The sequence below is a fragment of the Hyperolius riggenbachi genome, chromosome 7, assembly GCF_040937935.1.
Source record: "Hyperolius riggenbachi isolate aHypRig1 chromosome 7, aHypRig1.pri, whole genome shotgun sequence".
NCBI lineage: Eukaryota > Metazoa > Chordata > Amphibia > Anura > Hyperoliidae > Hyperolius > Hyperolius riggenbachi.
Window position 1 is genome coordinate 323890090 of NC_090652.1, and position 17651 is coordinate 323907740.

The window sequence follows — 17651 nt, forward strand, 5'->3', positions numbered from 1 at the left end:
ATACAAGGGAACGGGCTCACTCCCAATTCATGTGTGAGGACGCTTCTCACACAAGGGAGCGGGCTTACTCACAATTCATGTGTGGGGCTACTTCTCATCCAAGGGAGCGGGCTCACTCACAATTCATGTGTGGAGCTGCTTCTCATCCCAGGGAGTGGGCTCACTCACTATTCTTGTGTGGTGCTGGTTTTCATCCAAGGGAGCGGGCTCTCTCACAATTCATGTGTGGGGCTTCTTCTCATCCAAGGGAGCAGGCTCACTCACAATACATGTGTGTGGCTGCTTCTCATCCAAGGGAGCGGGCTCACTCACAATTCATGTGTGGGGTTGCTTCTCATCCAAGGGAGTGGGCTCACTCACAATTCATGTGTGGGGCTGCTCCTCATCCAAGGGAACGGGCTCACTCACAATTCATGTGTGGGGCTGCTTCTATCCAAGGGAACGGGCTCACTCACAATTCATGTGTGGGGCTGCTTCTATCCAAGGGAGCGGGCTCACTCACAATTCATGTGTGGGGCTGCTTCTCATCCCAGGGAGCGGGCTCTCTCACAATTCATGTGTGGGGCTGCTTCTCATACAAGGGAGCGGGCTCACTCACAATTCATGTGTGGGGCTTCTTCTCATCCAAGGGAGCAGGCTCACTCACAATACATGTGTGTGGCTGCTTCTCATCCAAGGGAGCGGGCTCACTCACAATTCATGTGTGGGGTTGCTTCTCATCCAAGGGAGTGGGCTCACTCACAATTCATGTGTGGGGATGCTTCTCATCCAAGGGAGCGGGCTCACTCACAATTCATGTGTGGGGCTGCTTCTCATCCAAGGGAGTGGGCTCACTCACAATTCATGTGTGGGGCTGCTTCTCACACAAGGGAGTGGGCTCACTCACAATTCATGTGTGGGGCTGCTTCTCATCCAAGGGAGTGGGGGCTCACTCACAATTCATGTGTGGGGCTGCTTCTCATCCCAGGGAGCGGGCTCACTCACAATTCATGTGTGGGGCTGCTTCTCATCCCAGGGAGTGGGCTCACTCACAATTCATGTGTGGGGCTGCTTCTCACACAAGGGAGCGGGCTCACTCACAATTCATGTGTGGGGCTGCTTCTATCCAAGGGAACGGGCTCACTCACAATTCATGTGTGGGGCTGCTTCTATCCAAGGGAGCGGGCTCACTCACAATTCATGTGTGGGGCTGCTTCTCATCCCAGGGAGCGGGCTCACTCCCAATTCATGTGTGGGGCTGCTTCTCATCCCAGGGAGTGGGCTCACTCACAATTCATGTGTGGGGCTGATTATCATCCAAGGGAGCGGGCTCACTCACAATTCATGTGTGGGGCTGCTTCTCACACAAGGGAACGGGCTCACTCCCAATTCATGTGTGGGGACGCTTCTCACACAAGGGAGCAGGCTCACTCACAATTCATGTGTGGGGCTGCTTGTCATCCAAGGGAGTGGGCTCACTCACTATTCTTGTGTGGTGCTGGTTTTCATCCAAGGGAGCGGGCTCACTCACAATTCATGTGTGGAGATGCTTCTCATCCAAGGGAGCAGGCTCACTCACAATTCATGTGTAGGGCTGCTTCTCATCCAAGGGAGCGGGCTCACTCACAATTCATGTGTGGGGCTGCTTCTCACACAAGGGAGTGGGCTCACTCACAATTCATGTGTGGGGCAGCTTCTCACCCAAGGGAGCAGGCTCACTCACAATTCATGTGTGGGGCAGCTTCTCATCCCAGGGAGCGGGCTCACTCACAATTCATGTGTGGGGCTGCTTCTCATCCAATGGAGTGGGCTCACTCACAATTCATGTGTGGGGCTGATTATCATCCAAGGGAGCGGGCTCACTCACAATTCATGTGTGGGGCTGCTTCTCATACAAGGGAGTGGGCTCACTCACAATTCATGTGTGGGGCTGCTTCTCATACAAGGGAGCGGGCTCACTCACAATTCATGTGTGGGGCTGCCTCTCATCCCAGGTAGCAGGCTCACTCACAATTCATGTGTGGGGCTGCTTCTCATCCCAGGGAGTGGGCTCACTCACAATTCATGTGTGGGGCTGCTTCTCATACAAGGCAGTGGGCTCACTCACAATTCATGTGTGGGGCTGCTTCTCATCCAAGGGAGCGGGCTCACTCACAATTCATGTGTGGGGCTGCCTCTCATCCCAGGGAGCGGGCTCACTCACAATTCATGTGTGGGGCTGCTTCTCATACAAGGGAACGGGCTTACTCCCAATTCATGTGTGAGGACGCTTCTCACACAAGGGAGCGGGCTCACTCACAATTCATGTGTGGGGCTACTTCTCATCCAAGGGAGCGGGCTCACTCACAATTCATGTGTGGAGCTGCTTCTCATCCCAGGGAGTGGGCTCACTCACTATTCTTGTGTGGTGCTGGTTTTCATCCAAGGGAGCGGGCTCTCTCACAATTCATGTGTGGGGCTGCTTCTCATACAAGGGAGCGGGCTCACTCACAATTCATGTGTGGGGCTTCTTCTCATCCAAGGGAGCAGGCTCACTCACAATACATGTGTGTGGCTGCTTCTCATCCAAGGGAGCGGGCTCACTCACAATTCATGTGTGGGGTTGCTTCTCATCCAAGGGAGTGGGCTCACTCACAATTTATGTGTGGGGATGCTTCTCATCCAAGGGAGCGGGCTCACTCAAAATTCATGTGTGGGGCTGCTTCTCATCCAAGGGAGTGGGCTCACTCACAATTCATGTGTGGGGCTGCTTCTCACACAAGGGAGTGGGCTCACTCACAATTCATGTGTGGGGCTGCTTTTCATCCAAGGGAGTGGGGGCTCACTCACAATTCATGTGTGGGGCTGCTTCTCATCCCAGGGAGCGGGCTCACTCACAATTCATGTGTGGGGCTGCTTCTCATCCCAGGGAGTGGGCTCACTCACAATTCATGTGTGCGGCTGCTTCTCACACAAGGGAGTGGGCTCACTCACAATTCATGTGTGGGGCTGCTTCTCACCCAAGGGAGTGGGCTCACTCACAATTCATGTGTGGGGCTGCTTCTCATACAAGGGAGTGGGCTCACTCACAATACATGTGTGGGGCTGCTTCTCATCCAAGGGAGTGGGCTCACTCACAACTCATGTGTGGGGCTGCTTCTCATCCAAGGGAGTGGGCTCACTCCCAATTCATGTGTGGGGCTGCTTCTCATCCCAGGGAGCGGGCTCACTCACAATTCATGTGTGGGGCTGCTTCTCATCCAAGGGAGCGGGCTCACTCACAATTCATGTGTGGGGCTGCTTCTCATCCCAGGGAGCGGGCTCACTCACAATTCATGTGTGGGGCTGCTTCTTATCCCAGGGAGCGGGCTCACTCACAATTCATGTGTGGGGCTTCGTCTCATCTCAGGGAGTGTGACGTGGTGACTGTATTGCCCAGCTTCCAGCAAGCTGCAGATCTCTAAACAAACTCTCTGAAGCTAATCAGTAAAATTAACTTTATTCAAACAGCAGCACAAAGCCGCACTGTATGAGGAAGAGACGCCCCTTCTGGCAGCCGCTGTATTTGCAGAGTATTAATATTGATTTGCAGCTTGTGTTGTCTGTACAATGCGAGTAACATGGGCAACCAGAAACCACAAACACTACAGAGAAGCTCTGCTGGCCTCCAACCATCCCACAGATAAACCCCCCAGTATCCCCAGCCTCAGGGTGCCCATATTCCAAAAACTGTGATCAGATCTACCACAGTGGATAGTCCCAACATACCGCCACACCCTCGTCCACCCGCCACATCTTTCACAGCTGCACACAGAAATTCCAGCATTCGGGACGACAATCTATCCCCGAGAAGGAATTGTTATAGAAAACACTCATTGTCTAGGTGAACACAATGGGCCTGATTCACAAAGCGGTGCAAAGTGTTTGCACGCCTGTGAAAAGCCCTTTATCACGCCTAAACTCAGTTTAGGCGTGATAAAATGAAACTCGCGCGAAATTCCGCGCGCAATCGCCCGGCGCACGGTGCAGTTCGCGCAATGTGCCTATTAAACCCTATGGGCGCTGCGCGCGGAATTGCGCGATTGGGACTTTGCGCGCGATAAAGAGCAAAAGCGGTGCTAACTCAGCACTATCACCGCTTTGTGAATCAGGCCCAATATCTATACAGTGAGGTCCTCAGAGGCGGGGTCTCTATTCTGTGTATACTCAGAGCAGTGTAACACAGTGAGGTCCTTGGAGGCGGGGTCTCTATTCTGTGTATACTCAGAGCACGGTAACATGGTGAGGTCCTTGGAGGCGGGGTCTCCATTCTGTGTATACTTAAGAGTAATATAACATGGTGAGGTCCTCGGAGGCGGGGTCTCCATTCTGTGTATACTTAGAGTAATATAACATGGTGAGGTCCTCGGAGGTGGGGTCTCTATTCTGTGTATACTCAGAGCAGTGTAACACGGTGAGGTCTTCGGAGGCGGAGTCTCTATTCTGTGTATGCTCAGAGCAGTGTAACACGGTGAGGTCCTCGGAGGTGGGGGTCTCTATTCTGTGTATACTCAGAGCAGTAAAATACAGTGAGGTCCTCGGAGGCGGGGGTCTCTATTCTGTGTATACTCAGAGCAGTGTAACATGGTGAGGTCCTCGGAAGTGGGTCTCTTTTCTGTGTATCCTCAGAGCAGTGTAACGCGGTGAGGTCCTCGGAGGCGGGGGTCTCGATTCTGTGTATACTCAAAGCAGTGTAACACGGTGAGGTCCTCTGAGGCAGGGTCTCTATTCTGTGTATAAGAGCAGTGTAACACTGTGAGGTCCTCGGAGACGGGGTGTCTATTCTGTGTATACTCAGAGCAGGGTAACACGGTGAGGTCCTCGGAGGCGGGGTCTCTATTCTGTGTATACTCAGAGCAGGGTACCACGGTGAGGTCCTCGGAGGCGGGGTCTCTATTCTGTGTATACTCAGAGCAGTGTAACATGGTGAGGTCCTCGGAGGCGGGGTCTCTATTCTGTGTATACTCAGAGCAGTGTAACACGGTGAGGTCCTCGGAGGCAGGGTCTCTATTCTGTGTATACTCAGAGCAGGGTAACACGGTGAGGTCCACGGAGGCAGGGTCTCTATTCTGGGTATACTCAGAGCAGTGCAACATGGTGAGGTCCTCGGAGGCGGGGTCTCTATTCTGTGTGTATTCAGAGCAGTGTAACACAGTGAGGTCCTCGGCGGCAGGGTCTCTATTCTATGTATACTCAGAGCAGGGTAACAAGGTGAGGTCCTCGGCGGCAGGGTCTCCATTCTGTGTATACTCAGAGCAGTGTAACGCGGTGAGGTCATCGGCGGCAGGGTCTCTATTCTGTGTATACTCAGAGCAGTGTAACACGGTGAGGTCCTCAGAGGCGGGGTCTTTATTATGTGTATACTCACAGCAGTGTAACACGGTGAGGTCCTTGGCGGCAGGGTCTCTATTCTGTGTATACTCAGAGCAGGGTAACACGGTGAGGTCCTCGGAGGCGGGGTCTCTATTCTGTGTATACTCAGAGCAGGGTAACACGGTGAGGTCCTCAGAGGCGGGGTCTTTATTATGTGTATACTCACAGCAGTGTAACACGGTGAGGTCCTCGGCGGCAGGGTCTCTATTCTGTGTATACTCAGAGCAGTGTAACACGGTGAGGTCCTCGGAGGCGGGGTCTCTATTCTGTGTATACTCAGAGCAGTGTAACTGCCATCTAAAAGATTTTATATCATTTATTTAAGAACTACAAAATAGTGAATTAAAATACATAAAGATGTGATAAATAATAAAGAATGACAGAAGAGACGGTACAGTCCTGAGCTGATGTCTGGAGGGCAGAGAGCATCACGCAAAAAATAACTTATGATTTATGAAATTGATATACAGGATTCCCCAAAGGTCGACTTCGGAAAGAGGGAGCATTGTGGCAATGTGTGAATAAATGTCATCAATACTTTGTCTAAATGAACCAATCGTTTATTTCTGGCGGATTATCAGTAATCAGTTCAGGCGCAGAGAGATAAATGAATCTGCAGATAGCAGTCAATCAGCAGGATTAGATTACACATCATTATATAACAAGCTTATGTGGCTATAAATTATAATGTGCAGATGTGTGGCTCCGCCCTCCTGAGGAGAGAGAGCGGTATTACAGGAGTCATCCATCAGAGCTGTGGCTGCGCCCCCCTGAGGAGAGAGAGTGGTATTACAGGAGTCATCTGTCAGAGCTGTGGCTGCGCCCCCCTCAGGAGAGAAAGCGGTATTACAGGAGTCATTCTTCAGATGTCCCTGTAGTGGATGGTGTCTCCTTCCCTCCCCTTGTGAGCATTGGTGTAATGATCTCACGCTGGTGACATCACAGGTGGGCGGAGCTTGCAGTGTCACACTTCAGTATCAGCCTCTTGTTGTGTGACAGCTGTGTCATGTGGTTCAGCTGGCTCTGGATTTTGTCCATCAAGGAGGTGCGGTCATCCGAGCTCTGCTGGCCGCTGTCACTGCGGAGGAGAGAAGAGACAGGTGAGACCCCCACACTGCCCGGGACCCCAGGGAGCGGCTCTGCTGCAGGAAATAAGGAGGAGATAGGGGACAGGAAATGAGGGACAGAAATAGCGGACAGGAAATGAGGGACAGAGATAGCGGACAGGAAAGGAGGGACAGAGATAGCGGACAGGAAAGGAGGGACAGAGATAGGGGACAGGAAATGAGGGACAGAGATAGCGGACAGGAAAGGAGGTACAGAGATAGGGGACAGGAAATGAGGGACAGAGATAGCGGACAGGAAAGGAGGGACAGAGATAGGGGACAGGAAATGAGGGACAGAGATAGCGGACAGGAAATGAGGGACAGAGATAGCGGACAGGAAAGGAGGGACAGAGATAGCGGACAGGAAAGGAGGGACAGAGATAGGGGACAGGAAATGAGGGACAGAGATAGCGGACAGGAAAGGAGGGACAGAGATAGGGGACAGGAAATGAGGGACAAAGATAGCGGACAGGAAAGGAGGGACAGAGATAGCGGACAGGAAATGCGGGACAGAGATAGCGGACAGGAAAGGAGGGACAGAGATAGCGGACAGGAAAGGAGGGACAGAGATAACGGACAGGAAAGGAGGGACAGAGATAGCGGACAGGAAAGGAGGGACAGAGATAGCGGACAGGAAAGGAGGGACATAGATAGGGGACAGGAAAGGAAGGACAGAGATAGCGGACAGGAAATGAGGGACAGAGATAGCGGACAGGAAATGAGGGACAGAGATAGCGGACAGGAAAGGAGGGACAGAGATAGCGGACAGGAAAGGAGGGACAGAGATAGGGGACAGGAAATGAGGGACAGAGATAGGGGACAGGAGATGAGGGACAGAGATAGCGGACAGGAAAGGAGGGACAGAGATAGGGGACAGGAAAGGAGGGACAGAGATAGGGGACAGGAAATGATGAGATAGGGGACAGGAAATAAGGGAAAGCCATAGCGGACAGGAAATGATGAAATAGGGGACAGGAGATGAGGGACAGAGATAGGGGACAGGAAATGAGGGACAGCCATAGGGGACAGGAAATGAGGGACAAGAAATGAGGCACAGCTATAGGGGACAGGAAATGATGAAATAGCGGACAGGAAAGGATGGACAGAGATAGCGGACAGGAAAGGAGAGACAGAGATAGGGGACAGGAAATGATGAGATAGGGGACAGGAAATGAGGGACAGAGATAGGGGACAGGAAATGAGGGACAAGAAATGAGGCACAGCTATAGGAGACAGGAAATCAGGGACAAAGACAGGGGACAGGAAATCAGGAACAGTGATGAGAGACAGAAAAAAATGCCCCAGGATCTGATTCCTCTTCACTCATCACTGCTAGGGCTGCTCAGCAATATTTTCTGCATTGATTCTTGATGAAGAGGCTGTTGCCGCTGTATATAGCTGTGCATGTGGATGCTGTATATGGCTGTACACGTGGACGCTGTATATGGTTGTACACATGGGTGCTGTATATGGCTGTACACATGGACGCTGTATATGGCTGTACACGTGGACGCTGTATATGGCTGTACATGTGGATGCTGTATATGGCTGTACACATGGACGCTGTATATGCCTGTACACGTGGACGCTGTATATGGCTGTACACGTGGATGCTGTATATAGCTGTACACGTGGACGCTGTATATGGCTGTACATGTGGACGCTGTATATGGCTGTACACGTGGACGCTGTATATGGTTGTACACGTGGATGCTGTATATAGCTATACACGTGGATGCTGTATATGGTTGTACACGTGGGTGCTGTATATGGCTGTACACGTGGACGCTGTATATGGTTGTACACGTGGATGCTGTATATAGCTATACACGTGGATGCTGTATATGGTTGTACACGTGGACCCTGTATATGACTGTACACATGGACGCTGTATATGGCTGTACACGTGGACGCTGTGTATGGTTGTACACGTGGACGCTGTATATGGTTGTACACATGGACCCTGTATATGGCTGTACACGTGGACGCTGTATATGGTTGTACACGTGGACGCTGTATATGGCTGTACACGTGGACGCTGTATATGGCTGTACACGTGGACGCTGTATATGGCTGTACATGTGGACGCTGTATATGGCTGTACACGTGGACGCTGTATATGGCTGTACACATGGACGCTGTATATGGCTGTACACGTGGACGCTGTATATGGCTGTACACGTGGACGCTGTATATGGCTGTACACGTGGACGCTGTATATGGCTGTACACGTGGACGCTGTATATGGCTGTACACATGGACGCTGTATATGCCTGTACACGTGGACGCTGTATATGGCTGTACACGTGGGTGCTGTATATGGCTGTGCACCTGGACGCTGTATATGGCTGTGCACGTGGACGCTGTATATGGCTGTACACATGGACGCTGTATATGAGAGTACACGTGGACGCTGTATATGGTTGTACACGTGGACCCTGTATATGGTTGTACACGTGGGCGCTGTATATGGCTGTACACGTGGACGCTGTATATGGCTGTACACGTGGACGCTGTATATGGTTGTACACGTGGACGCTGTATATGGCTGTACACGTGGACGCTGTATATGGCTGTACACGTGGACGCTGTATATGGCTGTACACATGGACGCTGTATATGAGAGTACACGTGGGCGCTGTATATGGCTGTACACGTGGGCGCTGTATATGGCTGTACACGTGGACGCTGTATATGGCTGTACACGTGGACGCTGTATATGAGAGTACACGTGGGTGCTGTATATGGCTGTACACGTGGACGCTGTATATGGCTGTGCACGTGGACGCTGTATATGGCTGTACACACGGAAACTGTATATGGCTGTACATGTGGATGCTGTATATGACTGTACACGTGGGTGCTGTATATGGCTGTACACATGGGCGCTGTATATGGCTGTACACATGGACGCTGTATATGGCTGTGCACGTGGACGCTGTATATGGCTGTATACATGGAAACTGTATATGGCTGTACACGTGGACGTTGTATATGGCTGTACACATGGAAACTGTATATGGCTGTACACGTGGATGCTGTATATGACTGTACACGTGGGTGCTGTATATGGCTGTACACATGGACGCTGTATATGGCTGTACACATGGACGCTGTATATGGCTGTGCACGTGGACGCTGTATATGGCTGTACACATGGAAACTGTATATGGATGTACAAGTGGACGCTGTATATGGCTGTACACGTGGACGCTGTATATGGCTGTGCACGTGGACGCTGTATATGGCTGTACACGTGGACGCTGTATATGGCTGTACACGTGGATGCTGTATATGACTGTACACGTGGGTGTTGTATATGGCTGTACACATGGACGCTGTATATGGCTGTACACATGGGCGCTGTATATGGCTGTGCACGTGGATGCTGTATATGGCTGTACACATGGAAACTGTATATGGCTGTACACGTGGACGCTGTATATGGCTGTACACATGGAAACTGTATATGGTTGTACACGTGGACGCTGTATATGGCTGTACACGTGGACGCTGTATATGGCTGTACATGTGGACGCTGTATATGGCTGTGCACGTGGACGCTGTATATGGCTGTACACGTGGACGCTGTATATGGCTGTACACGTGGATGCTGTATATGACTGTACACGTGGGTGTTGTATATGGCTGTACACATGGACGCTGTATATGGCTGTACACATGGGCGCTGTATATGGCTGTGCACGTGGATGCTGTATATGGCTGTACACCTGGAAACTGTATATGGCTGTACACGTGGACGCTGTATATGGCTGTACACGTTGACGCTGTATATGGCTGTACACATGGACGCTGTATATGGCTGTACACATGGGCGCTGTATATGGCTGTGCACGTGGACGCTGTATATGGCTGTACACATGGAAACTGTATATGGCTGTACACGTGGACGCTGTATATGGCTGTACACATGGACGCTGTATATGGCTGTACACATGGGCGCTGTATATGGCTGTACACGTGGACGCTGTATATGGCTGTACACATGGACGCTGTATATGGCTGTGCACGTGGACGCTGTATATGGCTGTACACATGGGCGCTGTATATGGCTGTACACGTGGACGCTGTATATGGCTGTACACATGGACGCTGTATATGGCTGTGCACGTGGACGCTGTATATGGCTGTACACATGGACGCTGTATATGGCTGTACACATGGGCGCTGTATATGGCTGTACACATGGGCGCTGTATATGGCTGTACACGTGGACGCTGTATATGGCTGTACACGTGGAAACTGTATATGGCTGTGCACGTGGACGCTGTATATGGCTGTACACATGGGCGCTGTATATGGCTGTACACATGGGCGCTGTATATGGCTGTGCACGTGGACGCTGTATATGGCTGTACACATGGAAACTGTATATGGCTGTACATGTGGATGCTGTATATAGCTGTACACATGGCTGCTGTATACGACTGTACATCTGATGGTGGACGTGACAGGTCCTCCTATATAGGGGACATTCAGGTACTCACATATCTCTCTGGCCATCTTCCATTACAGCAAATTCTGCTTTCATCATTTGGGGTGTCAGCGATGCTCCGCCCTCCACGTCAACCGTGCCACCGACCCTGCGGGTAAACAATCACTGTCAGTAAACAATGTCAGTAGTGCTGCGGGTAAACAATCACTGTCATTAAACAATGTCAGTAGTCCTGCAGGTAAACAACCAGTGTCAGTAAGGTGCGTGCGTACACACGCACTACTATAAGGAACGACAGGTCCGTCAGACCCTCCCGCTGGGCCGGCGTTTCAGCTACAGTAGAGTGTGTATTGCAGTCTGTCGGCGGACCGCTCAGCAGATCATTCAGAAACAGCCTCATCAGTCTGCCTGACAGACTGTACACACGCTCTACTGTGGCTGGAACGCCTGCTCAGCGGGAGGGTCTGACGGACTGCAACACTCGCTCTACTGTCGCTGGAACACCTGCTCAGTGGGAGGGTCTGACGGACTGCAACACTCGCTCTACTGTCGCTGGAACACCTGCTCAGCGAGAGGGTCTGACGGACTGCAACACTCGCTCTACTGTCGCTGGAACACCTGCTCAGCGAGAGGGTCTGACGGACTGCAACACTCGCTCTACTGTCGCTGGAACACCTGCTCAGCGAGAGGGTCTGACGGACTGCAACACTCGCTCTACTGTCGCTGGAACACCTGCTCAGCGAGAGGGTCTGACGGACTGCAACACTCGCTCTACTGTCGCTGGAACACCTGCTCAGCGAGAGGGTCTGACGGACTGCAACACTCGCTCTACTGTCGCTGGAACACCTGCTTAGCGAGAGGGTCTGACGGACTGCAACACTCGCTCTACTGTCGCTGGAACACCTGCTCAGTGGGAGGGTCTGACGGACTGCAACACTCGCTCTACTGTCGCTGGAACACCTGCTCAGCGAGAGGGTCTGACGGACTGCAACACTCGCTCTACTGTCGCTGGAACACCTGCTCAGTGGGAGGGTCTGACGGACTGCAACACTCGCTCTACTGTCGCTGGAACACCTGCTCAGTGAGAGGGTCTGACGGACTGCAACACTCGCTCTACTGTCGCTGGAACACCTGCTCAGCGAGAGGGTCTGACGGACTGCAACACTCGCTCTACTGTCGCTGGAACACCTGCTCAGCGAGAGGGTCTGACGGACTGCAACACTCGCTCTACTGTCGCTGGAACACCTGCTCAGCGAGAGGGTCTGACGGACTGCAACACTCGCTCTACTGTCGCTGGAACACCTGCTCAGCGAGAGGGTCTGATGGACCCGTCATTCCTTATAGTAGTCCGTGTGTACGCACCTTAAAGGGGAACTGAAGAGAGAGGTATATGGAGGCTGTCATGTTTATTTCCGTTTAATCAATACCAGTTGCCTGGCAGCCCTGCTGGTCTATTTCTCTGCAGTAGTATCTGATTAAAACCAGAAACAAGCATGCAGCTAGTCTTGTCAGATCAGACTTATAAGTCTGAATCACTGAAACACCTGATCTGCTGCATGCTTGTTCAGGGGCTATGGCTAATAGTATTAGAGGCAGAGGATCAGCAGGGCTGCCAGGCAACTGGTATTGTCTAAAACACAGGTGTCGAACTCCAGGCCTGGAGGGCCAGATCCATGCCAGTGTTTAGGATGGACTGAGAAAGAGGAATGTGTTCTACCTGATGGACTACACCTTTCCTGATTCAGATCCATCAATTCATTTGAGCTGTATCAAAAATGTGTGAGGATCTCGGCCCTTGTAGGACCGGTTTGACATCCCTGGTCTAAAAGGAAATAAACATGACAGCCTCCATATACCTCTCTCTTCAGTTCCCCTTTAACCCTGAGTGTAAAACAATCAATGTCAGTAGCCCAGCAGGTAAACAAACCAGCCCTGACTGGTCAAACTTACAGGGCTTGTACCGGGAGAAGGAGGAGGCGGAGGACGGTGGAGGGAGCTGGAGGAAGCCCCAGGTATGTATAATCTTGTATCTTTCCTAATCTCTGGTACACTATAATGCACCCTCACAAGCAGACAGACATGACCTGCGACCTCATTAGGTGAGACTGTGGCCCACAAACAAGCTGTGACTGCACAGGCTGACCGTCTGCTGTATATTTGTTGGTGGGGGGTTGTTATTATTGTTTTGTTGTAACATTTTCTATAATAAATCTTGTAATGCACTCTTTTTATTTGTGTAAATAAATGATATCAAATCATTTGAGCTGACCATCCTGTCCTGAGTATTCACAGAAGGCTCGCTAACCCCGCCTCTGAGAGCCGTGTGCAGGTTGTATTGCTGCACAGAAGCTAGGTGGGCTGATCGCTAGCCCCGCCTCTGAGAGCCGTGTGCAGGTTGTATTGCTGCACAGAAGCTAGGTGGGCTGATCGCTAGCCCCGCCTCTGAGAGCCGTGTGCAGGTTGTATTGCTGCACAGAAGCTAGGTGGGCTGATCGCTAGCCCCGCCTCTGAGAGCCGTGTGCAGGTTGTATTGCTGCACAGAAGGATCGCTAGCCCCGCCTCTGAGAGCCGTGTACAGATTGTATTGCTGCACAGAAGCTAGGTCACCTCCTCTCACTCTCGCATCCAAGACTTCTCACGGGCGGTCCCTCTCCTTTGGAACTCTCTCCCTCAGCCGGTTCGTCATGCCACGAGTCTGGAAACCTTCAAACGTACTCTGAAAACACACCTGTTCAGAAAAGCCTATCATTTGCTATAGGCAGCACTAAAGGCACACTGGCTCACCCACTAATCCTGGTGTTTCCTTCCCCTTTGTTTCCTCCCCACTACCCTCTAGATTGTAAGCTCGCAAGGGCAGGGACCTCCTCCTAGTGTTTCTCATACTGCTGTAATTTTAACATATGTATATGTACCAACTACATATCAACTATGTATCTATCTGTATTTATTCTATTCAATGTCATGACTGTACAGTGTCTTGTATTTCTTATGTATATTTGTTCCCCATTATTTGTTTGCACTATGTACAGCGCTACGGAAGATGTTGGCGCTATATAAATAAAAAAAAAAAAATAAAAAAATAATAATAATAGGTTGGCTGATCGCTAGCCCCGCCTCTGAGAGCCGTGTGCAGATTGTATTGCTGCACAGAAGCTAGGTGGGCTGATCGCTAGCCCCGCCTCTGAGAGCCGTGTACAGATTGTATTGCTGCACAGAAGACAGGTTGGCTGATTGCTAGCCCCGCCTCTGAGAGCGTCTGCAGATTGTATTGCTGCACAGAAGTTAGCCCAGCCTCTGAGAGCCGTCTGCAGATTGTATTGCTGCACAGAAGCTAGCCCCGCCTCTGAGAGCCGTGTACAGATTGTAATGCTGCACAGAAGCTAGGTGGGCTGATCGCTAGCCCCGCCTCTGAGAGCCGTGTGCAGATTGTATTGCTGCACAGAAGCTAGGTGGGCTGATCGCTAGCCCCGCCTCTGAGAGCCGTGCGCAGGTTGTATTGCTGCACAGAAGCTAGGTGGGCTGATCGCTAGCCCCGCCTCTGAGAGCCGTGTGCAGGTTGTATTGCTGCACAGAAGCTAGGTGGGCTGATCGCTAGCCCCGCCTCTGAGAGCCGTGTGCAGATTGTATTGTTGCACAGAAGCTAGGTGGGCTGATCGCTAGCCCCGCCTCTGAGAGCCGTGTGCAGATTGTATTGCTGCACAGAAGCTAAGTGGGCTGATCGCTAGCCCCGCCTCTGAGAGCCGTGTACAGATTGTAATGCTGCACAGAAGGATCGCTAGCCCCGCCTCTGAGAGCCGTGTACAGATTGTATTGCTGCACAGAAGCTAGGTGGGCTGATCGCTGGCCCCGCCTCTGAGAGCCGTGTACAGATTGTAATGCTGCACAGAAGGATCGCTAGCCCCGCCTCTGAGAGCCGTGTACAGATTGTATTGCTGCACAGAAGCCAGGTTGGCTGATCGCTAGCCCCGCCTCTGAGAGCGTCTGCAGATTGCATTGCTGCACAGAAGCTAGCCTTGCCTCTGAGAGCCGTCTGCAGATTGCATTGCTGCACAGAAGCTAGCCCCGCCTCTGAGAGCCGTCTGCAGATTGTATTGCTGCACAGAAGCTAGCCCCGCCTCTGAGAGCCGTGTACAGATTGTAATGCTGCACAGAAGGATCGCTAGCCCCGCCTCTGAGAGCCGTGTGCAGATTGTATTGCTGCACAGAACGTAGGCGGGCTCATCGCTAGCCCTCCCTCTGAGAGCCGTATGCAGATTGTATTGCTGCACAGAAGCTAGCCCCGCCTCTGAGAGCCATGTACAGATTGTAATGCTGCACAGAAGGATTGCTAGCCCCGCCTCTGAGAGCGTCTGCAGATTGTATTGCTGCACAGAAGCTAGCCCCGCCTCTGAGAGCCGTCTGCAGATTGTATTGCTGCACAGAAGCTAGCCCCGCCTCTGAGAGCCGTCTGCAGATTGTATTGCTGCACAGAAGCTAGCCCCGCCTCTGAGAGCCGTGTGCAGATTGTATTGCTGCACAGAAGCTAGCCCCGCCTCTGAGAGCCGTGTGCAGATTGTATTGCTGCACAGAACGTAGGTGGGCTGATCGCTAGCCCTCCCTCTGAGAGCCGTATGCAGATTGTATTGCTGCACAGAAGCTAGCCCCGCCTCTGAGAGCCGTGTACAGATTGTAATGCTGCACAGAAGGATTGCTAGCCCCGCCTCTGAGAGCATCTGCAGATTGTATTGCTGCACAGAAGCTAGCCCCGCCTCTGAGAGCCGTCTGCAGATTGTATTGCTGCACAGAAGCTAGCCCCGCCTCTGAGAGCCGTCTGCAGATTGTATTGCTGCACAGAAGCTAGCCCCGCCTCTGAGAGCCGTGTGCAGATTGTATTGCTGCACAGAACGTAGGCGGGCTGATCGCTAGCCCTCCCTCTGAGAGCCGTATGCAGATTGTATTGCTGCACAGAAGCTAGCCCCGCCTCTGAGAGCCGTGTGCAGATTGTATTGCTGCACAGAACGTAGGCGGGCTGATCGCTAGCCCTCCCTCTGAGAGCCGTATGCAGATTGTATTGCTGCACAGAAGCTAGCCCCGCCTCTGAGAGCCGTGTACAGATTGTATTGCTGCACAGAAGCTAGGTGGGTTGGTATAACCCTTCCCTTGCAGGATTTACTACAGTTGTTAGCAGGTTATTGACTTGGGATGTGGAGGCCAGTGATAATCATACTAATTACGATTACCCAACATTTTGCATACATTTTCACAATTACGCCTATACGTATTTACGATTTGTAACTCCAATTGATTTCACACAGTCATTCTTAATTTTGAGTAAAATTTTGCGCTATTTTCGCGTAATTTCATGCCGACTTTAGCAACGAATAGCAAAGCTTCCATACCTGCTACTGACACCAATATACATATATTAAGGAGAATTGTGCGTACAAGTAAAAAAAAAGAATTTTCCAAAAAGACCTTGTAGTTTTTGAGAAAATCGATTTTAAAAATGCAAAGAAAACATGGTTTTTAAATGCGAAAAAATTACAGTTTAAAAACCATTTTTCTTCGCATATTTTAAATCGATTTTCTCAAACACTTGAAAAATTACATATTTGCCTTGTACCCACTATTCTGCTTAACATATGTGGCAATTTTGGTGGCAATAGCGTGTATGGGGGCTTTCATATTCACTGCCAAATTCAGCAAAAAAATATGCGAAATGATGCGAAAATTACACGAAAAAAATTTGAAATATTACTATTACATACGAAATTAATTACGGTTTTCTCTAAAATTTCACATTATGATTATGATGTGTAATTGCTAATTTCGATATGAAATCCACCAGTGGTGAAGGAAGATTACCATACGGAGTTTCCCAGACAGCCTGACTCCTCTATAGGCCCAATCTCATAGGCCGGAGCATAGATGTGTTCCTGTGTTGTGGGGACTGTATGGCTGCTCTGTGGAGGCAGATTACCATACTGAGTTTCCCAGGCAGCCTGACTCCTCTATAGGCCTGATCTCATAGGCCGGAGCATAGATGTGTTCCTGTGTTGTGGGGACTGTATGGCTGCTCTGTGGAGGAAGATTACCATACGGATTTTCCCAGACAGCCTGACTCCTCTATAGGCCTGATCTCATAGGCCGGAGCATAGATGTGTTCCTGTGTTGTGGGGACTTGTATGGCTGCTCTGTGGAGGCAGATTACCATACTGAGTTTCCCAGGCAGCCTGACTCCTCTATAGGCCTGATCTCATAGGCCGGAGCATAGATGTGTTCCTGTGTTGTGGGGACTGTATGGCTGCTCTGTGGAGGCAGATTACCATACTGAGTTTCCCAGGCAGCCTGACTCCTCTATAAGCCTGATCTCATAGGTCGGTGCAGAGATGTGTTCCTGTACTGTGGGGACTGTATGGCTGCTCTGTGGAGGCAGATTACTATACTGTGTTTCCGAGACAGCCTGACTCCTCTATAGGCCTTGTGACGCCGGGCGACGCCCAGTCGTCCGAGGATTCGCGGCCGATTGTCCGATCGCAACCGTGATCGGAAAACTGACATTCTTTATTTTTACATAGAAGTTTTTCCTTCCTGCCTTCCCCCCCTTTTGCCATGAGGGCTGAATGGGCCTGCGTTAGCATATTGCTAAAGCAACCTGGTTTAGCAAGAAATCCTTTTAAGGCTCCCGGAAAAGCTCTGGTGACACTAATGTGCTAATTGGGCAGAGCTGAAATACCAAC

General features: G+C 51.1%; 1 protein-coding gene across 1 annotated transcript in view; it reads right to left on the reverse strand.

The window, feature by feature from the left end:
- Positions 1 to 5908: 5908 nt before the first annotated feature.
- CFAP221 (cilia and flagella associated protein 221) overlaps positions 5909 to 17651 on the reverse strand; it is a 169069-nt gene continuing 157326 nt past the window's right edge. The window contains exons 23-24 of the mRNA XM_068246325.1: positions 10985 to 11080; positions 5909 to 6448 (exon numbers count right to left, since the gene is read on the reverse strand). Coding sequence (XP_068102426.1) covers positions 6310 to 6448; positions 10985 to 11080 — 235 coding nt within the window. The 3' untranslated portion in view covers positions 5909 to 6309. The remainder of the gene's footprint in view (positions 6449 to 10984; positions 11081 to 17651) is intronic.